Source organism: Myxocyprinus asiaticus, chromosome 7, assembly GCF_019703515.2.
Source record: "Myxocyprinus asiaticus isolate MX2 ecotype Aquarium Trade chromosome 7, UBuf_Myxa_2, whole genome shotgun sequence".
In the NCBI taxonomy this organism is placed as follows: domain Eukaryota; kingdom Metazoa; phylum Chordata; class Actinopteri; order Cypriniformes; family Catostomidae; genus Myxocyprinus; species Myxocyprinus asiaticus.
In genome coordinates, this window is record NC_059350.1 from 6,078,993 (window position 1) to 6,101,817 (window position 22,825).

General features: G+C 36.8%; 1 protein-coding gene across 2 annotated transcripts; it reads right to left on the bottom strand.

The window, feature by feature from the left end:
* Positions 1-5,630: 5,630 nt before the first annotated feature.
* LOC127444049 (probable E3 ubiquitin-protein ligase HERC4) lies at positions 5,631-20,837 on the bottom strand. Of its 2 annotated transcripts, XM_051703206.1 has the most exons (23): positions 20,519-20,833; positions 20,295-20,409; positions 20,121-20,197; positions 18,909-19,130; positions 18,731-18,822; positions 16,687-16,817; positions 16,276-16,403; positions 16,089-16,162; positions 15,883-15,989; positions 15,721-15,780; positions 13,178-13,283; positions 12,899-13,091; positions 12,651-12,808; positions 12,484-12,558; positions 12,335-12,403; positions 12,047-12,205; positions 9,253-9,396; positions 8,774-8,937; positions 8,542-8,605; positions 7,696-7,754; positions 7,294-7,477; positions 6,467-6,566; positions 5,631-6,306 (listed from the first exon to the last, which is right to left on the bottom strand). In XM_051703206.1, exons 1-23 carry the CDS (start codon positions 20,730-20,732, stop codon positions 6,092-6,094), a joined length of 2,910 nt encoding a protein of 969 aa, XP_051559166.1. In that variant the 5' UTR covers positions 20,733-20,833; the 3' UTR covers positions 5,631-6,091. The 2 variants fall into 2 exon arrangements, 1 of the variants encoding a protein (XP_051559166.1); XR_007897760.1 differs by lacking the exon at positions 5,631-6,306 and having other exon boundaries at positions 7,294-7,473; positions 20,519-20,837.
* Between the last annotated feature and the right edge of the window lie 1,988 nt (positions 20,838-22,825).

Here is a 22,825-nt window from a genome sequence, read left to right on the forward strand (position 1 = left end):
TTTTTTTTATGAGAACTCTTTGAAGTAGTTTCAAATTGTAATAGTAATTTTTCACGTTATTAATGTCCTGACTTTACATTGTGATCAGTTGAATGCCACTTTGGTGAATAAAAGTACCAATTTCTTTCCATAAGAGCAAAATCTGTACATTATTCCAAACTTTTGGCCACCAGTGTAGATTTAAGATTTACATTTAGAATTTATATTTAGGATTTATAATCATTAACATTTAAGATTTATATTTATATTTACATGTTGGATTTATATTTAACATTTATATTTATTTTGAAGTATTTGTTGCACAATAAATGGATAAAATATGAAATGTTTGTTTACATAAATTTGGCCAAATTGATCAGATTTTGAGGTTAAATCTGACAAAAAGTTTTTGTAAAAAAAATAAATAAAAAAAATGTATATATATATATATATATATATATATATATATATGTCAGCTGTATATGCTGTCAGCTGTCAGCTGTATATATATATATATATATATATATATATATATATATATATATATATATATATATATATATATATATACACACACACACACACACACACACATATACATATATTATTTTTTATTTTTTATTGTTATTTTATTTTATTTTTTTGCACCCATATACCATACATAACATAACTTAGTTTTTCATACTTAGTCTGCCATCATGATCGTTGTCTTCAGCGCGAAACCTCATGACCGAGACCTTCCCATCCCGGATGAATCCAACAAAGCTTCTTCCCGCTGACAGGTCCTGTATTTCTGATTTTATATTATAGCATGGTTCCCCTCTCTTCTGGAAATTCTTTAGAAATTGTATTTTTTCTGTTCAGTAAAACAGAGTAGACACATTGCACCCACCTGTTTGTTTGATATATTGACCAGGATTACATTTAGAGTGTTTCAAAGCAAAAGTACAGCTGCTGTTAATGCAGTAGAATCCCTCATGTGGCTCACAAACAGTATCTGCAGAGTGTGTGCAGGTCTTCTGCACTCTTAATCCTACATCTGTGGGAAACACAAAACACTTTTTGCTATAAAAAATGCAATGCTTCAGAAAGCACTTCTTTAATATATGATTAATATCTCTTTATCATCCATTAATGCATTCATCATGGAGGACACACTAACTTTCATCACACACAAAGCAGGGAAAGCACTTCATAAGGTCATTGGGTTCATCGATGTAAGTTGATTCAGGGCAAGGAACACAAGTTGTACTGGTATTCTCAGTGCAATGCCAATAGACAAAGTTTCCTAAATAAAACATTACAGAATATACTTTCTTAAAAGAAATGAATGTTTTAAAGAATGGTTAATTGTAATTATATATAATATACCTACAAAACCTACGAAAGTTACAGCCAAAAAACGATCAGGACTAACTTACATTCTCAACAAAAAGTCAAATTATTCAAATGACTGTTCGTTGAGTTTAATCTAAGTAGTCTATGAGTATAAGCTAAAATGTATTTATTTATTATTTATCCAATTTTTTAATTTTAAGGCTATAAAGACTCACATTCCAGAAACTATCATGTACATAAAATTACTGGTTTTACTGTACCGGGTGCACACATGGGGCAGCAATTTCCATTTATCTCATATTCAGCACGTGCACATGCACTGAAACACAGTTCAATGTCCAGAGTGACAATAGCAGAAATAAATAAAATGATCCTCAAATTGAACATGTTCATATAAAGTGAAACAGAGATTTATTCACTCGAGAATAAAAGTCGTTTCATCCTCAGACTTTATAAGCACTGTTGTGTTTTCTTCAGCACATTAGATGAAATAATCATTCATTAGTATGATGATAACTGGCTCCATGGACTCATGATTGTAAACTCTGAAAGACCAAACTCGAGAAAAGAGGAATTGAAATGACGGTGAAGGCAGCAAAGCTCAGTGAGTTTATCTGCATATGAAGGATGGTTGAGGTAATAAAACTGGATCCATTTAGATTTCTTCATCAACTCTTGCAATGAAGTCTTTAAGCAGAACACTCCTAAAGACCAATATTAAATCCATGGAGACCAATGTAAAATTCCACTTTTTGCAATATTTATTTCACACATGGAATATCTCCTCTTGAAATAACTAGTTGGATTCTGTAAAGTTCAAATGAAGGACAGAATGAGCGCAATACCATCATAAATACACAAATACAGAAAAAAGTGCAGCTTTAAAATGGTCTTTGTATTTAAAGGATATTTTATTTGTATTATTATGATGGTTTTACTATGGATATCATGGTTAAAATATGGTTACTGTAGTAAAACCATGGTAAATTTATTACATATCTTTTTTGCAATTAACATTTTTTATTGATTCATATATACACAACAAAGAAAAACCCAACACATATACACAAATCAACATTTAACATTATAACTAATTATAACTAATATCCCTCCCCATTCATTAACCCCACCCTGACCCCCAACAAACACTCCTGTGGTCACACATAATAACACACACACACACAAACAGAAAACAAAAAATATAATAAACATACATAATTAAACTAAACTTTACTCTCCACATCCCCTCCCACAGAGTCCCCCCAAAATGCTAAATGATTGCCCCATTTTTTAACAAACAAGTCCCAAAACCCCAGCCTTCTACTTGCCACCTCCTCAAAAGCAGCCACCCTCCCCATCTCCACACACCACTCCGGAAATGAGGGCTCCTCCATCCGACTTCCATCCCCTTAAAATAATTTGCCTGCCAATCATGAGACTGGTCATTGAAACCCAATTGTTTATGTGATTATCCTCCAAATGTATGACCACCCCATCACCCAAAATACAGAGTCTGGGACAAAGTAAAATATGAGTGCCCAAAATGTCACACATACAACTCTGAACCTTCAACCAAAAATTCTTGGATCTTAACACACCCCCAAAAAACATGGGTTGTGTCTCCATCTTCTGATTGGCATCGCCACCAGGCGGGTGTGCCTTTAAGCCAAGCCTATACAGTCAAGAGGGGGTCCAGTAGAATCTATGTAAAATCTTGAACTACATAAGGTGCACCATTGCATCTCTAGATGCAGACTTGACATTTTTTTGAATCCTAGCCCACACTCCCTCCTCCAATACCAAGTTTAAATCTTTCTCCCATAATATCTTGATAGAATTATCTGAATCTCTATCTGAATTCTTGCCACATACATTTGAATTTCAGGTTTGATGTAATTCCAAATTGCATATAGCCTGCGTATAATATATGCGGTTTTACAATTAACTACATTTCCACAAATGTGACAGTACATCATTTGAACCAGAAGTAGTGTTTTATAATGCTGTGTGTGACAGATCACGGCAGCTGCCCATTCAAAGGGAGCGGGGCGCAACACACTCTTTCTCTCTCCGACTTATAGCATGAAAAATGCTGAACGATGTAATACAAATTACTGAAAAGTATCATATCTCATGTATTCACCCAATCTGTTAATGTTGAAATTACATGGGGAATATCTCATGCTTTTCCATTAGTGCTCGAGTGACACCAATTGACAATCGCGTGCATCGCATGTATCATTCGCTAGTCTCTTCAGTTCACACTTTCTCCATTGCCTCAATGCAACCATATTCAATACAGATACCTAAATCATAATAAATCCAGATAAATAATAATAAATAAATAATGAATGAATAAATAAAACCAAATAAATCCTAACGTTTTTCTCTTCAACCTGACGCTTTGCCATAGTCGCTGATTTGGTTTGGCTAGCTAACCTGTTGCTTTGATCGTTGCTCTATACTGTACAATTAGAACAAGCAGTTTTGCTACATCTTTAAAAAAAACCTGTGTCCTCACCACTATCGTGAGATGCACACCTTAAAAAAACATCCTATGTTAGACATACTGTACGTCTTCTTGTAACCCTCAAAATAGAGAGAGCTTCGTGACCCCCGTGAAGCTCTGGGGTTGGGAATCACTGACTTAAGACACTGCAGCTCACTGTCACTGCACATTTTTTAATATTTGCCCTAGCGGCCACTAGAGGTAGCTAGGTGTATTTAAGACTTTTAGTTTGTAGTTCTGTGTTTTCCTTGTCTAGTCTTGTGATATCCTGTTTCCCTCATGTTCATGTGTCTTGTTCTCATTGGTTTATTGTCTTGACTTGTTATCAGTTCTGTTTTGTTATTGGTTCCAGTTTAGTAGTCTTGTTATTAGTTAAGTCTTGTCACTGGTTGTCTTTGTCATGTGTTTCCCTAGTCAGTGTATTTAAGCCTACATGTTTGCTATAGTCCTTGTTGAGTATTGTTGATTGTATATATATAGATATCGTGAAGGAGGGAACAAAACTAATTTTATTCACACACATTATGTATTTTCCCAGACAACGAAATACCCAAGCAGTAGCCCATGTTGGAGAGAATGCACAGATGAAGTAGGTTCTTTGCCAAAGAGATGTTGCCCTTCACAACCGTTGTAAAGCCATCTTTCAAAAAGTTGAACAACACACATTTTAATTGCACTTAATTTTTTTCCAGTTTCATTTGAATTTTTTGTTAAAATAAAAAATAAAGTTCAAAGTTTGAAATCAAGGTGTGTTGCTTTATTGTGTAGGCTTAACCCTTACCCTGCTTACCGGAAATTACCCCATTGTACCACCTAGCATCCAACCAGCGGTAATACTGGTGTTCGTCAGTTTCCTGTGGATTTTTCTTTTTTCTGCGACCAGCCGTGTATGTATGCATGTACAGTATGTCTGTTTGTGTGTGTACATGTGCAGCATGTGTGTGTTTACACAACTTTACAGAGAGTGGATTATTTCTACCTCCCTGCTTGTGCTCAGACAAATTGAGTATCCTTTATCACTTGCTCATCTGTAACGCTATTGCATTGTATTTGTGTTTTATTGTGTACAGTACATACAGAACATAAAAGAGCCGTTTGCTTAGCGACGTCTTTTTCAAGACGCCATTCCGCAAATGTTCCCACCTTGTGAGTGATATATATCCCTCTGTCAGACGGGAACGAGCTCTGTTTTCCATATACACCCAAAGCTGATCCCCTCTCCTCCCGTGGCAGCTGCAGAGGGACACACGAGGGAGGCGCTCGAGGATGAGGTAGAGCGTGGAGATTTGAGAAGGATTTGTTGCCGGCCCAGCTTTGCATGCCTTTTTCTTCCAGCCAGGACTGGGAGCACGCTGACACAGAGCTCGCTGAGATTGATTATGAGCGTATGAAATCTTAAAACGCTTTACTTTCGTTTTTCAATTTGAATAAACAACTACACTCCACTGCGTCCATAGTAACACAGCTCACTCATCTGCCATTGCCGCAATATGTGTTCTCTATGCCATGGTGGTTTGTTAGAGCATGTGTATGTGTGCACTCTAAGATTTACCGAACGTAAATCAGCTTTAGTCTGATTTAAAATGAGGCATTACAGGAATCAATAAATTAATATGTAATCCATAAAAAGTAACTCTAATCTGATTATGAGTATTTAACATGTAATTTAATCTAATTACCTGGGTTTTGTAATATGATTATGTAATCCAGATTACATGTAATCTGTTACTATCCCGCACTGTTGAAAATACACAAAGCAATCAGCCAGAGGCAGGCTTGTCTTCATTAAGGACAATTTTATTTCTCTAAAAATAGAAAAGGTAAAATAAAAATTTTCAAACAAGCTTTATAACCTCTACTCTAAGCTTTGAAAAAAAAGAGCATCCATGCTTCTAACATAATGCTTTGCAATTTCCCAACATCAACACCATGGTAAGAAGTAGGCTACTCTATTTAATAGATAATGTCATTTTATTTCTCTATTCAAATAAACATGCTTATAGGAGTTATGTCAGATAATAGGTCATAAAATGAGGTTATAAATTCCAATACATATAAAATATAATAAAATAGCATAAATAATATATTATATATGTATGCAACTACATAAGTTAATTTACAGTAACAACAACATTTCATTTAGATGAAGAACAGGTTAACATTTATTTTCAGTGCAGTTTATGAAATTGCAATCAGCAGCAGTCAGCCTAGTTGACAGCATAATTAGTATAAGCTTATTTTAGCCCCGATGACCTTGAGGGAATTTCACACCCGTCCAAAAACCTCACAGAAGTTGATAGCATGTATTAGCTTGTTGCGAAGTATGTCAATATTGCTGTATTTGGGAAGATGTAATTTGCCAAAACAGGTCTGGGCTTCTGGGAAACGGTCATCTGGCTCAGGAAGGTTTAACTGCACAATCTTCAGTGACAGCTTTGAGAGACCTCCGGCAGGAACACGGTCCGTTCCATACATGAAAACTAAACAATATCAAATGCAATAAAGGTGAAGACTAGATGCATAAAAGAACTTAATATAAGAGTTACTACTGATCAAAAGAGATGCAAACATTTTGTTGTAATCTATCGTCAGTATCATACAGAAGGCAAATGTGCAATCAGCAAACAAGACAAAACTTACACAGAAATTTCTTCCTTTGCTCTTCTGAGAACTCAAAGAAGACTGTCCAGAAATTTGTGATAAGCTCATCAGATGGAGAACAGTGTTCATATGTGGAACACTAAATTAAGAAAAGAAAGTTAGGTAAACTAAAAATAGTTAAAATGACAGTTTACCAACCCCCCCGCCCCCCTCCCCCTAAAAAACAACAACAACAACAACAACAACAACAACAATTTTAAATCATTTTTTTCCCTTATGTCGTTCCAAACCTGTAGCATCAAAATTCTTAAAAATGTCTCCTGGACCCCTGGAGTTCGCTAGTTCGCTAGTTCGAATCCCAGGGCATGCTGAGTGACTCAAGCCAGGTCTCCTAAGCAGCCAAATTGGCCCGGTTGCTAGGGAGGGTAGAGTCACCTGGGGTAACCTCCTCGTGGTTGCTATAATGTGGTTCGTTCTCGGTGGGGCGCGTGGTGAGTTGAGCGTGGTTGCCGTGGTGGATGGCGTGTCTCTGTGGCAATGTGCTCAACAAGCCATGTGATAAAATGCGCGGGTTGACGGTCTCAGACGCGGAGGCAACTGTGATTCGTCCTCTGCCACCCGGACTGAGGCGAATCACCACGCGACCACGAGGACTTAGAGCGCATTGGGAATTGGGCATTCCAAATTGGGAGAAAAGGAAAAAAAAAATAATAATAATTCTCCTGGTGTTCCACAGAAGAAAGAAAGTCATATCGTTTTGGAACGACAAAAGGGTGAGTAAATGATGACCGAACTGTCACTTTTGGGTGAACTAACCTTTTAAATTGAAATAAAACTTGAAATGCATAAAGATTTTGCACGTTTACCTGAGGAAGGTCTTTCCACTCATATGTAGGGGAACCATGGAAAAGTTCCCTGAGCTCTTCAGGGTGGAACATTCTCCAAGCATTGAGAGGACAACCCTCAAAAAAACCTATTGAAAATTGCTCAAACTGATTCTTCACTGACTTGTTGAAAACAAAGTCAACGTACAAATCAACATACATCTGTCTGGAAAAAGATGGAAGTTAACACTTAGTCAAGTTTGTGTTCATTGCAATGATAATAATTTAATTTAATTTTTTTAAACGCTGCAAAAAATGAAGAGCAACACATACATCTATGGCATCTTTAGCCAAAGTGTTCTAATTTTCCTGTATGTTATTTTATTTATTTTATTTTTTTGGCTTCCTTTCAAGTAATATCAAGACACAAAATATTATTCCTACCTGTTATTTTTGGTCACTGGAACCTGACATCCATTTGAAAAGAGCTCTTGTCCTTTGACCTGAAAAGAGATAAATAATGCTATTAATAACTATCCATATACAGCAGCTCTCAACCCTGTAAAAAGTGGAAACCTGCAATTGTTACTAGGAGCTATTTTTTCTTGACCTAACCATTTAAAAAGAAATGTGTGTAACCTAACATAGGTTGATTCAGTAATGTTAAATAATATTTTGGACTTGAATAACATTTGTTCATTTAGATGATAACAAAGTTTACCTGCTACTTTTTTTCCCCCGTACAGACTCTTAAAGCAAAAATTATCAACCAAAGTTTAAATTCTCGCAGAATCAGAATGTGAAAGTAAAAGTGAAATTGGAGATTCATAGTAAAAAAGGACTTAAATATTGATCTGTTTCCCACCCAAACCTGTCATATTGCTTCTGAAGACATGGTTTAACCACTGGAGTCTTATGGATTACTTTTATGCTGCCTTTATGTCCTTTTATGACCTTCAAAGTTCTGGTCACCATTCACTTGCATTGTGAGGAGCTACAGAGCTGAAATATTCTTCTAAAAATCTTTGTTTGTGTTCATCAGAAGAAAGAAAGTCATACACATCTGGGATCGCATGAGGGTGAGTAAATGATGCAAGAATTTTCATTTTTGGTTGAACTATTCCTTTAAATGGGATATGGAAAAATATATTTCCTTGCTCTTTTGAAATCAAATAGTTAAATCTGCTAAGTAGACAATGCAAAGCTATCTCCCCAATCCATCCAAAGGTCATAAGAAGAACAGAATATGGTCCCTTAATGTAATAGTATGAAAAATGGAAACAGAATTACCGTGAAATCCACAAGCAGCCCATCCACATCTTCCTCTTCCTCTTCAAGAAGATTTTTCAAACCTCTAATTTAGAATTAAAAAATGTTATATATTGATATACTGTAGCTTTACGTGTAGTTTGGTTTTTTAAGGGAACAAAAAAACTTGGATTTAGATTTCATTGGATTTTTTTAATGTGTTAGTAGCTTTTAAAACAGATAGATATAGATAGGTAATGAGTCACATGTTTACCTGGCCTCCACAGGGGACAGTTCCTCTAGATCACTGAGTGTGGGACTCAATTGGAGGAGTTTCTTGAACAACGCCAATGGGAAGTTAATGTTCATGTAATGATGGTTGTACAGTGCCATTCCACACATAATGCCAAGATAATAAAAATCTGTGACATCACATGTCTGAAATAAAAAAAAATATTTCTTTTGTTTGTGCAGGATAATTAGTGGACTTTAAAGAAATTTTGAAGGATTTGTTGACATGCTGTGTACATGTTGTGAAACTGTTTTCACAATATTCACGATGATTCTGAATATTCGGGAAAATGCTGATTTGTTCTCCATGCATTCATATTTATATTGATTTTAATTTATATTAATAGATTTTTTGTTATTCTGAAAAGTATAATGACCCATACTGAAGGATTACAGTGAGTGGTGCCATTACACTTGCGAATGTGACAGAGGAGTGAAAAAATGTGGGACAGCAGTACGTACATCAGGATTGAACCAAACCAGTTGTGAATTCTCTGAGACTTCCAGAAGCTTTTTCTCCCACGAGAGAAAAGCTTCCGAAAGGAGGGAGAAGAATGTTGCAGATAAGCCCCTGATATCTATGCCATTCTCCCCGATAAACGCCACCTAGACAGGAGACATTTTGTTTAAAAATCCTGGAAGAAATATGATCAAGATGCCTTAATGCCATATTGAATATCTCATGAATGGTCAACAATTCTGAACAATTTTAGGAAGATTAGACAACTACAAAAGGATTACACATTTGCATTTACTGATTTACAGTAGCATATGATTTAATCAGATACACTCAAAAAAAAAAAAAAAAAAGAACTCTTTGGCTGAACATGATTCAATTATGGAGTTGTTCTACATGTTTGAAAATGAGTTTCCTTAAATTAAAATTACCATATAATCTCAACTTAAATACTTTTAGTAGAGGGAACCTAACTGAATCAAGTAAACCCAACAAAATTGAACTCTTTTAGCTATTTGCTAGCTAGGAAAAGAAATGTTAGCATGCTAAACACATGCTGGTGGGAAGCACTACTGAGTGCAATTTAGTCACTATGCTATGGTTAGCACAGCAATTGCTCAATGGGTAAAGCAATATGTAGAATCCTCAAAATGTATCGGTCCTCAACATAGGCTCAAGCCCTGCTCTTCACCATGAGGGTAACCCCTAAAACTACAAAACAACAGAAATTCTTCTAGATCTCCACATAATACATTAAATGCTATCCAACCATCCATCCATCCATCCTCTATAGCCGCTTATCCTATGCAGGGTCGCGGGTAAAGATGGAGCCTATCCCAGATATCTCGGGCCAAAGGCAGGGTAACACCCTGAACAGACGGCCAGTCCATCACAGGGCTAACACACACAAACATACACACTCACACTCTCACTCACCTACGGCAATTTAGAATCTCCAATTCACTTGACCTGCATGTCTTTGGACTGAGGGGGAAACCGGAACACCCGGAGGAAACCCATGCGAACACGGGGAGAACATGCAAACTCCACACAGAAAGGCTCAGGTTGAGCCGGGACTCGAACCGGTGACCTTCTTGCTGTGAAATGCTCCACACCACTCTCAGATCTGAAACCTACCATAATCTCTTACATCATCAACAAATGGCAAACTGAATGGGATCAGTGCATTACAAACAAATTGCATGAGATCAACCCTGTAGTGGGCAAAAGACACATCTTTAATTTCAGTAATCGCTGGGATCAGATCATTTACACCAGCTGCCGAACAGGACATTCCAGACTCACACATATGTTCTTAATAGCAGACGAAGATCCACCATTATGCACCGCATGCCAGAATCCACTATCCTTGAAATATATTTTAATAGATTGTGCTGGATTTATTTCTTCTAGGAAATTATTTTACTCAGCAAATACTTTTGAAGAGACTCAGTTTTAGAGTTCTTATCGAAAATACATTTTAAAAACCTTATATAGTTTTTTTTTTTAATCTCTCTACCTTTTAATATATTTTAACTTGTTTTTCGCCTTGAAAATAGCCTTGAAAGACGGCATGGTGTAAAATCACTAAATAACTAACTAACAATCCTGCTTGCTGTGAGGCGACAGTGCTACCCTCTAAGCCACTGTGCCGCCCACTAACATGTCTCCCCCTTTATATTCATCTTGCACAAAGACATAAAATAACATTTCATTTTACTTTCCCTGTCAAGTCCCATGCAAAGCATACTACAAAAAAAAAAAAATAAAAATTAAAAAAAGGGAAAATACTAAACCAGTACACTTGAAATCATCTTAATACATTTATGTTTGAGATGAGAACATAATTATACTGTGTAAAGTCCAAGTGATATTTAACACAGTCATCAAAAAGTGATATGATCACATTGCCATGAAATGTTCGAATGGATTCGGACTTCTAACGGATCGTGTTCACTCAACATGATTTTTACTGCTTGCTGAATTAACTTATTTAAAATGAGCTAATGCAACAAGTTCTTTAGCATTTGGTCTCAACTTAATTTCATTGTGTACAATGAGGAGTTTCTGCCATGTTGGATTTTTCAGAAGGTTACCATTGTGGAAACGAGTGGAGCTAATGTTTCGGTCGAGGTTGGGTACATTCTGAAAAATAAGTGTTTATTGCTTTTCATGAAGCAAATACTGAGAGATCTTTAGTAATATGATTGATTGGGAATCTGTAAATTCTCAGCAGCACCATACTTGTTGTACAGTACAAAGAGATAGATATGTCATATGCAGATGTGTTTGTTGATAGCTAGTTGATAACAAGCTGCAAGGTTCAATAGTTATTTGAACAAAACAAATTTCAGTTGGGTTAACTCAATTCATTTAGGTACTCGCTACACAGAGTATCTGAGAAGAGCCTACATTTTAATTTGATATAAAAGAAACTCAATTGAATTAAGTATTTTTTTTCACTGCATACTGAGAACTAGAAATCCTCTACCCAGTTTCTGTTAACAAAACAAAAAATATTACTGTTGTCCCAACGCACCTTGATTAAGTAAATCCGACAAGACACTTTTTTTGTTAAATTAACACAGTTAATTTAAGTTCCCTTAAGTTCCCTTTTTTGAGTGTACTGTCATTGTTCAGAAATATACAAATACAGGGCCAATGAACTACAGTACAGCAAGAAATGCAAATGTATCATAAACAAATCAATGCAAATGGCAGGAGAAGGCAGATGATCACTGTAGAGCACATAATGGCAAAAACTTTTTTATACAAAGCAACAAGTACAACGGTACAGACCATTAGTGGGTATGAAAATGAGAGGATGCCTTTTCTGAGATACTCTAGTGTGTCCTTCAACAATGATTCCCTGTTTATGTGCAACATGTTGACAGGATTAGGTAGTCCGGATAAGAATGCGCTTGTCTGTTCTTCCTGCATGAGTAAGCCCTTCAAGTACTTACAAAAAAAGTAAAATAAAAATGCTGTTACATTTAAATGTGTATTTTATTAAAATAAAATTATGCAAATTATTAATTAGCATTATAATTACTAATTAGTATCATACTAAGACTTTCAATGACTTACATTAAAAATTTTCTGTTTAGTAACAGTGTCCGCCACAAAACTGAAGGGAACCAACAGTTCAAGATTTCCCTAAAAAAAAGGAAAGAACAAAGTCAGAAAGGTGGTAATATAAACAAATCTTTTTAGTGGCATCAGAACAGTGGTCTTACATTCATTGGCAGGTGGGCAACTTCACTGATGCAAAACTGACTTTCAATTAATACGCTTTTCCTTTGCCTGTTAACCTGGATCAGCACAAAAAAAAAAATTAGCATAATGTATATTATAGAACTGTAAAATAAGTCAAGCTGAGTTTGTTTGGAGTAAGCAGATTTACCAAAAATAATCGCTTCAGAACACGAAGAATGGTGGTCAGGGACTCCCAGTTGTCACAATGTTGTGCTGTCATTTGTTCTATGAGCTTTGCAGACTCAGAACGCAAGGTCTTCACAAGCGTCCTAAAGTATGAATATGGCATTCTAGTCCAGAGGCTCTCTGTGGAGATTTTAATGTGTCATGATAAAAACACGGGAGATATTTTTTCAAGTAGATCACAGTATAACTAATTTAGAATCTTAATCTTACCCAAAGCATCACATGGAAAAGGGTCCAGTTTTAGAATGGCACCAGCCAGGTCAACAGCCAGTTCTGTTTGTTGTTTTTGTTTCTGGATGACTCTGATGAGTTCAGGCAGGATAAGGTAAATTCTCAGAGCCTCTACACCAGCTGGACAGATGCTCAGAGATGGAAGCAGCTCTCTCATCACTGATTGCTGTACCTGAGGAATAGTATGGCATGTTGTCAGAATGCTGTCAGAGTCTAAATAGCTTGAAAAGAATACTACTGTGAACTTAAAAATATCACCTCCGATAGTACTTTGGTCTTTGTGGCTATCTTCTCAAAAGCAAGACGGGCGAGGGAAAGATCCAGACCGGAATATTCCGCTGAAGTCAGGAAATGTTGGTCACAACTGATGATAAATATAAAAAAATTAAATAAAATATGGAAATTTGCAATGAATGAAAACTTTCTTAACCCTCATGTTCTGTTGAGATTGACGTTATATTGAATGTCTCAGGTCCTGCAGACCTTAATGATGTACATGTAAAAAGTAAGGCTTTTAATCAAATGAATTACATGATATGCTGATTAATTAATCGAATATATAAATGTTTTCTGAGAAAGGCCCTCAAAATAACAATAATTAAATATATAATGATTAAATAATTATAAATAATAGTATTTAAATAATAATAAATCTATATATATTTTAGAGCTGTCAGAATTAACGCATACAATTAATTAAAAAAGTTTAACATGTTAATTTTTGTTAATTGCGATTAATGCATTTACCATTACTACAGCTTAAACCAGCATAAACACTGGTTGGGAGGGCAGAAGCTTTGAAATGTGTTCACCCGGAGTCATTACACTGATGCACACAACACAAACACACACAACAGCGCCACCCCGTCAGTGATAAAATTAAGGAGAAAGGAGCTCTTAATGCTATTTGATGTACAAAACAAGCCCAGATGGGACTTGTGATAGAAATCAATTATTTTTCAACCCAAGTAAGGGGTCAAGTCTTAACTATCACCAAAACAAAGAATGAGACTTTTTTTGTCTGTAAGCGCTTTTCATGTGGAGTTCAAAGCGACGCTTGATGCTGACACTGATGACCTGATGCTAAACATGAACGTGGCTTCATGAATCAAGATGTAGGAAAACGGATAGCCACAGTCTACCGGCAGATTAATATTGTGGAGGATGAGAGATTAAGGGATTTAATGCCCATTGCATTGAAAATGCAACCTATGTGGGGACTAGTTCTTTTAATTAGTCAAACTCCCACTTAGACTTTGGGAAACTTTTAATGTTACTTGAATTGGTGCAATTTTAATGCATTTTTATCTTTATACTGTGGAAGGCTTTGTTTGGAAAAGTTTTATAAAACATTATATTGTTACATATTGTTTTGTTTTCTTTCCTAAGATGGAAAAATGCATTTTGACAGGAAAAGATGTATATATAGTTTCAAATTTCAGAACGTTCAAAATCTGCAATTAATCGCGATTAACTACAAAAAATTAAGCAAATAATCGTGAGTAAAAAATGTAATCGACTGACAGCACTAATATATTTTTAATATCATAATTCAGATATTAAAATGCTTTACATTATTGTGGCAGATGAGTAAAGCATTGATAAGACAATACAAATAGTGCTTTAAAAGGCAAAATATTGTTTATTTCCATATTATTGAACATAAGCCTATCATTGGCCTACAGTCCACAATTTTGCAATTGATTTGAAGAACAGTTCAAGTTCAAGTCTGATAGATAGATACAGTAGTTCAAGATAGATTTATTATAAGGGCTTTACTAAGGATGCGTCAATTTTAGATGAATGATTTTGCAGAGATTATTTTATTTATTAGATAAAAACTTCCATGCTTTTACCATAGCACAGAGCATAACGGTCAACTAGCGTGTTATTACAGTAAGTCACCGTTTGCGAATTCTACACAAATGAATGGGGAGAGCCGTAAACTGACACCTACCTGCTGCAAAACTGTCCGTGACTTCTCTTATAAAACAGCAATTTTATCGTAGTAAACTCTACACATAGTTCATTCCAAAAGGATTGTTTAGTGTAAAACATGCTGAAGATTAGTGGACAGACGGTCAATTCATTAAGTGATGAGCTGTTTCCTCACAAAAGCAGTTTATTCAGCACACTGAACCATCTCCTCCATAGAGGAAAAAATCTCCTCCAAAAAAACGGCAAATCGCCAGTGTACCGCCTATAGAATGTCTATGGGACCACTGTGTTATGCTATTTTATGCTAAGCTTGTATGCACAACTATGTAGAAGGGTTCTTGCTTTTGGATGCATTCTCATCTTGTGCTGTAAATAGTGTCAAGCAAGCCTGAGTGCGGTTTGTTGTCTGTACAGCTGCGCGTTGCAAGCTGGAGTTTCGCTTACTGCCCCCAGTTGAAAACAGGTGGTACTTCAAGCTTAATGTGTTACATTTTTATATAATTAATCGCACTGAATAAGCGTGTTAAATCGACAGCCCCAGTAAAAATACAAATCATAGTCATTTAAAAATTAACCTCGTTAACCTTCAAATTCTAGTAATAAGTTCCTAACCAAAATCCACTTTACAGATATTGTTAAACCTGCATCCCTCTATTTTATCACAATGTAGACATGTACTTTTCTGAAATGTGACTCGTATCCATTCTAGTAACATTGTTTCTGTTTTGGGCCAATTTGATCTCAGCAAAAACAATAAAAATCTTAAATGTTATGTATATTTTTCAAACTACTACAATGGTCAATAGTCAACATGAGGGTTAGAAAAAATAAGAGACCAAGATATCTCTAAAATTACTAAATACCTTTTATCAATAAAACTCCCATTTACGAAAGATGCAGATGAAAACATCCTTTTGATTTCCCTACAAAAAGGCATTCAGTTACTTATTATCCAACACACTGTTTAATCTGATGTAACTGCACAAGAGTTTCATGAAAAATCAGATAAAAAAAGGCATTTGCACCTTTTGGCTCGTGTCCATGCATTCGTGTCACACTCTGTCAGCCATTTGTCAATGATTTGGTCATCTAGTGTTGCACATACGCTCGGTATAACACTTCTTTCATGGTTCTACATATACAAATAGATGGGAGTATAAAATACAGAGATGAAAAAGAAAAATACTAAACATTTTCAGTTTGTTAAAAAGAATCATTCTATTAATCTCACCAATTCATGATAGAAGGCAAAGGAAATGTTCCCACCAGCTACAACTCTCTTCACTTTTAATGCAGGGTTGTGATCTGAAAGATAGCATGCATATACAGTACACAAGCATGCAACAATGGATAAAAATCAATAAAGGACATATATACATGTGGCATTGTTTATATAGTCTTTTCTTTAATGTTTTTACCTGATGGCAAGTGTATTGGTAAGGGCACAGTCTGGTTAATTGTCTTTGCATTTCCCAGCTGCCCTTGTTCCCCGCATCCAAATGAGTAGATCACATTAAACAGCTCAGACAATGCCAGAGTGTGGTGCCTTTAAATAAAGTGAAGTGATTTGTTTATTAGAATTACTCATTATCACTTTGAGCACATTTCACTGATCAGGAAAACACTTTGTTGTATGTAACAGGAAATTTAGGAAATTAAAAAGGGTACTCAGGTCACAAATCTACTATTACTGTAAAAGCCTTATCATGTTATGAAGAGAAAATGTATACACCTCTTGTGAATCACTATTTATGTTTTTAGCTAAGTATATTGCTTGTCCTTATAATACTGCAGATTTTAAAATTGAATACAGTGAATTTAGTACACACTGTCCACAGGCGATCTGAGACACCTTTGACCCCATGAGTTCAGCTATGAGTCGAGGGTGATACTCGTCCCTTAGTGAATTATGTCCAAGCTGCCCAAAGCGGCCTGATCCACATGTGAACACAAAGCCACCCTAGAAAACAAAACCACATGATCTAATATAATAAAATAAAAGGAAATTAACCACTAATAAGTTTGCTAAAAACAGACGTACATTTGCCTAAAAAGTAAAGGGACACTTAAGTCACACTTAAAGTATGGATGTCTTGCATTAGAAAACCAAATATTAAACCAAGCAGCAATTTTTTTTATTTTTATTTTTTTTTATAATAATAGCATAACACAAGCACAGAAAAGAATTTCACAAATAGAAGTTTGTTATACTGTAAAAAAATAAAAAAATAAAAAATAAATAAATACAAAATTTGAATTGACCCTTCCAGGAGCATATGACACTAAAAGGAAAAATGAAATGGATGGGTCGCACAAGGATTTCTGGGAACGTCCTATTAATAATTATTTTTTACCGTAATTTTAACAGTAGTTTAGCTTAAAAAGTACATGTATTCTTTTGTTAAACATGATATACATTTTTACCATTAATTATACCCTAAAATCATAATTTTATATCTAAATAAAACTACATTTTTACAATATTTTACCGTAAAATTAAATGTATCTTCTTGTAAAATATATTATCTTTTTTACTACCCGTTAACCAGTTAACAGTTTTTTCTGTAGGATGTTTACATTCATTTACTGTTCAAATTACTGAAATTTGTTAAAGTGGTTCTAAATTATAAAATGATACGGTCCAAAATTAAGACAAAAGGTACAGTATTTAGACATTTTCTGGCTGTTAAACATGATGTGATGAATGACACCTGTAGTTACTGTGCTAGGACACCTGTGTGAACTTAAAGGGATAGTTCACCCAAAAATGAAAATTCTCTCATCATTTACTCACCCTCATGCCATCCCAGATGTGTATGACTTTCTTTCTTCTGCTGAACACAAACGAAGATTTTTAGAAGAATATCAATTTTCAATATCAAATTACATAAATTCTCCACCCTGCCCAGCAGGTGGCGATATGCACGAAGAATGAGAATCGCCAAAAAACAAAAGAAGGATGTGAAAGTTAAAGTGGAGATTTAGTAAAAAGGACATAAATATTGTTTCTCACCCACACCTATCATATCGCTTCTGAAGACATGGATTTAATCACTGGAGTCTTATGGATTACTTTTATGCTGCCTTTATATGCTTTTTGGACCTTCAAAATGTTGGTACCCATTCACTTGCATTGTATGGAGTTACAGAGCTGAGATATTCTTCTAAAAATCTTTGTTTGTGTTCAGCAGAAGAAAGAAAGTCATACACATCTGGGATGGCATGAGGGTGAGTAAATGATGAAGGAATTTTCATTTTTGGGTGAACTATCCCTTTAAGGGGAGCTGACTTCATACCCCACTAGAAATGATCAGTTGGTTAAAAGTAACTACAAAAGTTACTTTATCTTAAGGAAATTACTTAAAGCTGAAGTATGTAACTTTTTCAGTGTTCAAAATACTTTCTCCTATCCCAGCTTTATATGTAGAGACAACTATAATTAAGCCATGTATAGGTTAATATTCTCGCAAACTGTAAGCTCTTTGTCTTTGAGGCACTTTGAAAATTCTTCTGCTTGTTTTGAGCGACACGCTTAGACCCGCCCCAACAACGTTACTCAACCAATGGCATTAGCTGGGGGTGGGCTATCTATTTCTTTGACCAAAGGCAGACGGGGGCGTATTCAGAAACCTGTTTTGAAAACGAAAACTTTCTTTGCTATTCCGTTCGTTGGCGCTAGTGGCGTTACAAATTATATACTTCAGCTTTACATTACTTCTGGAAAAAAAAAAAAAACATTTTATGTCTAGCATCATTTGTTTGCTGTCATGATATTTTGTATCAAATGCAATATTATCCAATTTGCAAGTGTGGCTAAAGTGTTCAAATCAACTTTTTGGGGCCACTAAATATTGCTGATTTCAGTTTATTGACCTTTGTCAGAATGGCAGTATGCTCTTCCCCACATGAAATGAAGACTGTTTTCTTCTGATTCAAGCTCTTGACACAAGTTGGAGTGTATTTATCTGCAATAAAAACATTAGCATCATCATTGCTTTGTATATTTACTAATGTTAAGTGCACTATTAAAGAGAAAACTATAAATAAGTACTGGTAATGTCTCCAAGGCCAAGTTGTCCAGCGTTGTTCTTCCCCCAGCCAAACACGACTCCTGAGAGGGACAAGGCGAAGCTGTGGTCTCCTCCAGCGCTGATTTGAGCCAGAGGAATCCCGCACAGAGATTTGAGTGGTTGAGGTGACAGAGTGCTGCGTTCTTCCTTCCCTAAACCCAACTGACCATGAGAGTTCTCACCCCAAACCAACAACTGACCATCTGTAAGAATGAGAGGTATAGTGTAAGCCGCAGCATTAAGAACTACATTTATGTGAGTAAAAACATAAGGGATTACAGTAATGCACTTACAATGGAAGTGAATGGAGCCAATTTTTAGAGGGTTTAAAAGGTGAAAAAAAATGTGAAGCTTATAATTTTATAAAAGCACTTACATTAATTCTTCAATTAAAACTTATGTATTATCTGAGCTTGAAAGTTGATATAAATCATTGTTTTAATGGTCATTTTCGAGTTTATGGCGTTGTTTTCATGGCAACAAAGTTGTACAATTGGCTATAAGGTTACACAGAAAAGGTTAGTAATTGTATCATGCTAAAACCATGTTAAGACGCATATTGTTTACGTCTTGTGGCTATACTTTTGAAACAGTTAGTATTTTAATATCGAATCCAGGGCATGCTGAGTGACTCCAGCCAAGTCTCCTAAGCAACCAAATTGGCTCGGTTGCTAGGGAGGGTAGAGTCACATGGGGTAACCTTCTCGTGGTCACGATTAGTGTTTCTCACTCTCAGTGGGGAGCGTGGTAAGTTGTGCGTGCTCTTGCAGAGAGTAGCATGAGCCTCCACATGCTGTGAGTCTCCGCGGTGTCATGCACGACAAGCCACGTGATAAGATGCGCGGACTGACGGTCTCAGAAGCGGAGGCACCTGAGACTTGTCCTCCGCCACCCGGATTGAGGTGAGTAACCGCGCCACCACGAGGACCTACTAAGTAGTGGGAATTGGGCATTCCAAATTGGGAGAAAAGGGGATAAAAAATTAAAAATAATTTCTTTATTTTTACAGATTGGCCCCATTCACTTCCATTGTAAGTGCTTCACAGTAACACCAGATTTTTAAAAAGAGAAGAAAAAAAAATGAAAATGTTGAAATGACAAGTTGAAATCAACATTATGCCACAAATGCTTTCAGTTGAGCTTACTGAACCCGGAAAATTCCTTTAACCAATACTCAAAACTAATGTGAATACCACGGATTAATGCAATGGAATGCTGGTTTCCACATGCCACCTGAGTAACCTGTCTGTCGCAGAGCACTCTGAAGGGCCTGTAAAACAACATGTAATATAAATTAAAAAGGTGAAACAGGTGCAGTGCACATATTATTATTGTTGTTGTTTTTGGTCGTCGTCACACATACACACCTGCAGGAATTCCCTCTCTCCAATAGGAGAATCTTTCCTTCATGTAGAAACAGGAGCGCACGAGCCGGTCCACACTTCATCACTTTGATCTTGTCTTTCTTTAAGCTAAAGCGCTCTTAAAAAAAATAAAAAAATAAAAAATAAAAATACCACACGTTTTGAACTGGTTAAATTTAAAGGCTGATCACATACAAATGACAAACATAACAGACAGGCAATCTTACTTTGCACCACAGCGTTGACATTTCCGTCAACATACAGACTAAGGACCGTGACGTTTCCATCTCCACCGATGAATCCGAGATATTTTCCTGTTGGTTCATCCTGGATTGTTGATTCCGCACACAATGTCTTTACCACAGAATTATCCTGTTTTGTTCTCTCATAGCTGACCACGTCAAATCCCTCTCCGTCACACGCACCCCAAGAGTAGAGCATCTTTACATAAGAGACGGTCTCCTCTAAACTTCCAATCTAACAGGTCAGATTTCCTTATTGAGCGAGATGATACGCAATGAAAGAGGGATGGATTTCTTCCGTTGTACTTCCCCATTCTTCGATGACAAGCCCATTTCAAGCACAAACGCAACTTTTCTCTGAAAATGAAAGTAACTAAATGAAACAGAAACACGCCAGACTGGAGAAATGCAGAAATGTACTGAATATTGTGCTAAAATCAAATTACTTAGTGTGCTTTAGTAAGCCTGTCATTTATTAGCAGAAAAACTGACTGAATTATTCCAAACTATTGAAATGTTTCAGTGTGAACCAGAGATTATTTAGCAGAGATGGGCCACTTCTATTACAGTTTTTCTCAGTCACTTTGGCTCATTTTTTGAAACAGTCTGAACATTCTCTAAACTGTAAGTGTAATTGTCACAACTGTTTAATGGGACATCACAACTCTATATGTCTGCAAAATGTAGTAACTCACCCAAAACATTTCATTCATGCATCAAAACCTAGTTATTGTGTCAGTAAATTGGCCAATGCCACCAAAATGAAAAGTTTTTTGCTTTGTCATCGTGTGAGCCGTACTGCTCAAAATGTTTAGATGTATTTTCACCATGGCAGTCAACCCTGGAAATGTTTGTTATATACAAATTACATTTTTGTTCTACTTTTTTGTTGACACTGACTGCTTACTGTACTATACAACAATATCAGTTCCCTTACAACTCAGTACACTTGACATTGCGTTTATTAACGCATATAGGGAGCGCCTTCCACACGACCTAGTTGAAACCTCTCTACAATACGGCAATATTCTAATATTGGCTATGGTGTTTGAGCCCTGCCCGTTTTGGCGCGAAGCTGTCTGCTATAAAAGCAGGTGCACAAACACCATTTCCTCAGAATTTCTTCCTTCAAGACAGCGATCATGTCTTGTCTAGGAGCCCTCTACCTTCGCCATCGATATACATGAGTCAGCGGGCAGAATCTTCGCGGGAAGACTTTCCGCTCCACCTGCAGTGCTCTGGCGAAGATCACACCGCCTCGCCACTTGATGCTTTGCTGGTGAACGGGCCTCAGCATCCTGAATCCCTGCTGCACTTCGGCAGGTTTTGTGTATCCTTACAAAGCAATTGTATGCATATTGTGTGATATAAATATAAATATATATTTATTTAGATATTTATATATTTAAAAGAGTCACTTATGTATTCGCATCTTTTTAAAGATGTCGTTCCGTAAGTGTTCCTTGTGCGAGAGGCACATCCCGCCGTCAGATCAGCATGAGAGCTCATGGAGACAGACGGTCCTCACGGCGAGGGCATGAGTCTCAAGATGCTTCGCTCGCGAATCACCCTCGTTCTGAGGGACAATTCAGCCTCATGTGCCCTCCTACCCGCCTCTTCTGTGTGACACCCGAGGATTCACACGAGGAGGCACGGTGGGGCCGCGAGGTCAAGCAGGATGACTTTGAGGTGGTCCTCGTCAGGGGCAGACTGGGGGGGGGGTTGTTGCTGTCATTTTCCCCTTACGCTGTTTTGTGGCGTGTTCTGCATAATGCGGCGGCCCCATTTTGCGGCCGGCCCACCGGGAAAAGTCCCAGCCAGTCTGCCACTGGTCCTCGTGGTGGCACACGCCCCGTGAGCCCCTCAATCTCTACAAAGTGCATGTTTTCCGATACGCTATGTGCGAGACGAGCTCCGGCCTTCTGAAATAGCGGGTGGCCTCATCTCTTTCAGCCATTCTGACGCTGGGTATAATAATGATGATGTCATGTCTCTCGCTGCATCAGGTGAGTGGTCATTGGATGATGCTGCTGCCCTTCCCCCCAGCGAGGGCGAGGAACGTGCACACGCCACTGACAGGGAGATGCTCTGCGTCCTTACAAGGGCGGTCGAAGAGTTTCACCTGAAGTGGTCTCCCCTAGAGGAACCTGAATAGTCTCACCTCAATGAATTGTTCCTGCAGTCTGGACACCATCAAACGGCAGCATCCCGCAAATCTGCCCCATTCTTCTCCGAAGTTCATTACAGCCCTTCTCGGCGCGCTCGCGCAGTGATGTCATCCTCTTTAATGTG